This window comes from Fusarium odoratissimum (assembly GCF_000260195.1).
Source record: "Fusarium odoratissimum NRRL 54006 unplaced genomic scaffold supercont1.26, whole genome shotgun sequence".
Taxonomy (NCBI): Eukaryota; Fungi; Ascomycota; class Sordariomycetes; order Hypocreales; family Nectriaceae; genus Fusarium; species Fusarium odoratissimum.
In genome coordinates this window covers 508,214-512,505 of record NW_022158710.1, presented here as the reverse complement: position 1 = coordinate 512,505, position 4,292 = coordinate 508,214, and the positions used below count along the sequence as shown (strand labels likewise).

The 4,292-nt window shown below is 48.9% G+C and overlaps 2 protein-coding genes across 2 annotated transcripts in view; one reads left to right on the top strand and one right to left on the bottom strand.

Moving 5' to 3' along the window:
• Positions 1 to 1,341: 1,341 nt before the first annotated feature.
• On the top strand, positions 1,342 to 2,779 carry FOIG_12470 (uncharacterized protein; the record flags this gene model as incomplete). The annotated part of the gene is made up of 5 exons (XM_031213380.1): positions 1,342 to 1,512; positions 1,604 to 1,976; positions 2,052 to 2,169; positions 2,233 to 2,300; positions 2,634 to 2,779. The coding sequence occupies 5 exons, from the start codon at positions 1,342 to 1,344 to the stop codon at positions 2,777 to 2,779; spliced, it is 876 nt and encodes a 291-aa protein (XP_031057125.1).
• Positions 2,780 to 4,031: 1,252 nt separating this feature from the next.
• Positions 4,032 to 4,292, bottom strand: part of FOIG_12469 (uncharacterized protein) — a gene marked incomplete at its 3' end in the record, with an annotated part of 3,992 nt that continues 3,731 nt past the window's right edge. Inside the window, exon 4 of the mRNA XM_031213379.1 lies at positions 4,032 to 4,246. Coding sequence (XP_031057124.1) covers positions 4,032 to 4,246 — 215 coding nt within the window. The remainder of the gene's footprint in view (positions 4,247 to 4,292) is intronic.

Genomic DNA, 4,292 nt, shown 5'->3' with positions numbered 1-4,292 from the left:
TTGGACATGGTCGGTTCGAGGATCGATTCGAGGGCCGGCCCGTCGATGATGTGTGATGTATGCGGTCTAGGGTAGGCTGGTTTGTCTTGGTCCAATTTGATGTCGGCTCCCGCGCAGGCCATCAAATTGGACCAAGATTATATGATATGGGTTACTCTAGGGTAGCTGAAAATCCCCATAAAACAAACTAATAAGTCAATAACCAAATATGGAAGATGTTACTACTTATAGAATTGAATCCCAGGATGGAACATTATTTAACCGAATTGGCCGGAGACGGCCGCGTTGAATATCTGGTTGCTGTATTATGCGACAGCCACGTATGTGTTGTTCTTTGACAACATATCCTCCCTTCCGTCGGGAGGCGGGTTTGACTCCTTTGATCAATGAATCTCATGATATCCTTCTCTGTTGGCGAGGCACATCCGTGTGCCACAAATATCAATAATCAGGCCAATCCGATATCTTCCCTTTGTCGTGCAGCGGCCCCACCTTTACCCGACAATCAACGTTGTGGCTGCATCACCCCGCATTCATCCGCGATGGTGTGACGCATGTTACTTGTGTCATCGGCTGAGATCCGCTTATGGCAAACGCGTATAAAGTCACGTGTCACACAACACCCATTACCCGGCCAGATTAATCTCTGTGCCGAAGGCACTCATGTTGTGCTCCGTTCAACAAGGGCTTGGTCGAGTTCGATGTCGGCTCGGGTAATTGTGATTGGCTAGCCTGCAATGGCGGTTTGCTGCATTGGTAGTATGGAGGCCCTTACCTTTTCCCGGCCAATTAAAATCGCCCCGGCACTGGTACTTTGGCCCATACTACAACCGGCCTAGCAGTTAAGTAACTATCCCTTTAAGTACTACAAGCCTCCACTGGGGTTAAATAAGGTATTGACCAGAACCCAAGCGAATTAAAGGTAAATCCTGTACGGAGCAAAGATGGTCCATTTACTCAGATTCTGGCCTATGCCTCTCTTGACCCTAGTGGAGGCCTGTGGCACTTAATGAAATAAGGCTGAAGTATGTGGCGTTAAATAGTTTCAGCACCCCAGCCTCTCATAAGCAAAATCATAGCATAACTCGCTTAAAACGATGCTTTTAAACGTCATGTTTATTTAAACATGGGCCTGTGCTTGCTGATCTTTATTTCCTTTGCAATTGCCCTATAAATATCACACCTGGTGTATTTATTAGTCGTCGTCTTAATGGTTCGGACCTCTCCATTACGGCGCCTGACGACTTTCCAAGGTTACACCAGCATTCGGCTTCAACTGCGTCCAACAAGGGCAAGAAAAAAAAGATCCCAACGTGGAATGCCAGGAAGCAAATGCCAGCGATGCATTCGCTTCCGCCTAATATCGCAGCTCAGAACAAAGGCCCTGCTATGATTGCAGTTATGTACTCATTCACTGCCCTTTCATCCATCACTGTCGTAGGCAGGGTCTTTTCGAGGTATAAGAAGCTCGGTCACTTAGCCATCGATGACTATGTTATAATTCTGTCTCTTGTTGGTTCCCTGTTTTGTTCTCTATAATGCAATTACCCCACTTCAGCAACCACAGGCGATGGAACAGGAACCACCGCTGAACGCTCAATAGGGGTTCGTATTTGCCTACGTAGGCTGCTGGACTGCTGCTATCTTAGCCGGCAGCGGCCGCCACGAGGCGACGCTGACAGTCGCCGAACTCGATCGTTCTATATTCTTCTTCATGGTCGGCCTGGTCCCAGGCGTGTTGTCGCTCGCGCTACCCAAGTTCGCCGTCGTCAATCTACTGATCAAGGTCCTCTTCCCATCACCTCTTCATAAGCGGTTGCTTTGGAGCCTCCCAATCGCAAACATTGTCCTCATGCTCGGCGCCTTCGGCGTCCACTACTCAGAGTGCGACCCGCCATCGGCTCGATGGACTTTATATGCCCCTGCCAAGTGCCGTAGCTCGACTGGTACAATCGTCTATTCGGTTGTTGTGGGATGTAAGTGGGCCCTTATTCTCGGGAGCGGAAGTAGAGGTGTCTGATATACTAATGTAATGGGTGGACAAACGGCAGCATTTTCGGCTGTGGTCGACTTCTACCTCGCTATATACCCAGCCATAGTGTTATGGTCCCTACACATGCATCTGAAAAAGAAGCTGGCCCTCAGCGTAGCCCTTGGCTTCGGTGCTTGGTTTGTATCCTGCCGCGAGCTACTCCCCGTCAAGTCACGACACGGACTGATATCTGCGCTAAGTGCTGGCTGTGCTGCCGTACGCAAGGTCATGGAAGTTCCAAGCATGGGAGATGGTACAGATTATACTTGTGAGCTTGCACCCTCCGCTTAACAGCACAACGTCGACACCCTTACTAACGACGTCCTGGGTGACCAGATGATTCAGGGAGCCTCGTGATCTGGATAACGTAGGTAGTCTTCCTAATATAATTTAGCATATTGCCATTGACCTATTCCTATTATTCGCAGTATCGAGACAAACAGTGTCATAATTGCCGCCTGCATCCCTATGCTCCTGCCCTTCCTTGAACTATTATTTGGGAAGAAATTCTTATCCGCGCCCGTTCCATCATCCTTAAATCAAATAAGTAACGCGAGGCCTGGAAGCAGGACGAGAAATATCACGGCAACCAACAAGTCAGTCGAGATAGAGAAGCGGAGAACAAGCGATGAGGTGGAAGAACGCATGGGGTCTGTCCTGCTCCTTGAGGAACCGAGCCACGACGAGGAACGCGGCCAGAACCAGACGGCGGACAATATTCGTCAACGCAAGCCACAGCTTACATAGCATGCTATTATTTAAACTAGAATAACATCGCATAATAAGCAAGTTAATGTATTACGCAGTCAAAGTGCACGTCAGATCATGTATAGTTGCAATAGCCATACAGTATATTTATTTAAAATAATGTCTGAAGCCCTCTTAGGATCATTTGACTTTCCAAAGGCGGTCCGCTATATCTACGAATGTAAGTTCAATTTCTTTTGGATATTGTCTAAGGTCACTGAGGCAACAGTTTTCATATCGCGAACCTTCCAACTGCACATGCGCCGCGTATACAGAGATGAGAGATTTTGCATATCGTTAGATGGCTTCTAGGCCAAATACCCATGCTCCTGAATACGCATCTCTAATCCGGGTTGCCTTACGCAGCTTGATGTTGCTTGATCCGGCAGGATGAGACGACGAAAAGTTACGTTGGAATGCCTGCGACATGGAGTCATCTTCATCTTCAGTTCTGAAGGGCGCATGGAAGACTGACTTTTAAATGAACGGAGATGTAATATCCGCTCTACGTCGCCAGCAGGAGGATCCCCATTGCTACCTCCGTGAATGCAGCTATTCGCGAACCAATGTATCAAGCTGAAAGAAAAAGGCGGCCGCAGGGACCCCTAGATGGATTCTAGTGGGGGCGCCTAAAAGCTCCCGCTTGACCTCGTCCTTCCTAGACTCAGTTCTCGGATCATCTTGACTCTAGCACGCGGCACGGCGCTGTACTGCAAGCGCCGTCGCTTGGGCCGTTCAGATTCATCGGTAGACGGGTCTGTATCAACGCCTTGACTGCTCTCGAAGATCCTGTGGAACCTATATTGGTCAATGGTGCTCAAGCTCGCGACGTCCCATTCACACACTTGCGGAGGTGGTCAGCTGCCAAACTCGTAGCAGCAGCGGCGAAGAACTTGGGCTGACCCTACTGAACCAATTACCACTGTAATGGCACCAAATACCATTTTTTGCGGCCCATGCACCTCCCCCTTTCGGTTTTTCTGATACAGTAAAGATCGAAATCGGTTGTCCATCCGCACACTCTCTTTAACTTCTAGCACACGGGCCAAACTTACGGGGTGTATATAGTAATCACTGGTTTTACTGTGCTTGGTGTATCCTGGCGGCCAAGCCATAATCGGGCGACCCACGGCAGTGTTACTCCACAGGCTGAAAGCTGCTTTATTTCACTCTTAGTGGACAATGTACTCCTGCGCTTCCCACTTCTTTGTTAGCATTTCATCGGTGGAAACCCAACATATGGTCAGATTGATTACATTTCCTCACCAAGGACCGACACCTTAGACTCTATTACTGCACCGGCCCCTTCTAACCTCTCATAGCAGTACTGCAGCAGGTCTTGTGACAAATGCCGACTGGGATCATCCTCTGCTAATATCTCTGCCTCAACCGCAACCACATGTTCCAGCATCTCGATAGCCTTCTTCGTCTGGCCATCGTAAAGGTATGCTCGTGCGAGCTCGTGCTCTGATGTCAGTCGATCTGGGTGATCTTTTTCCAGTATCCTGGCTTC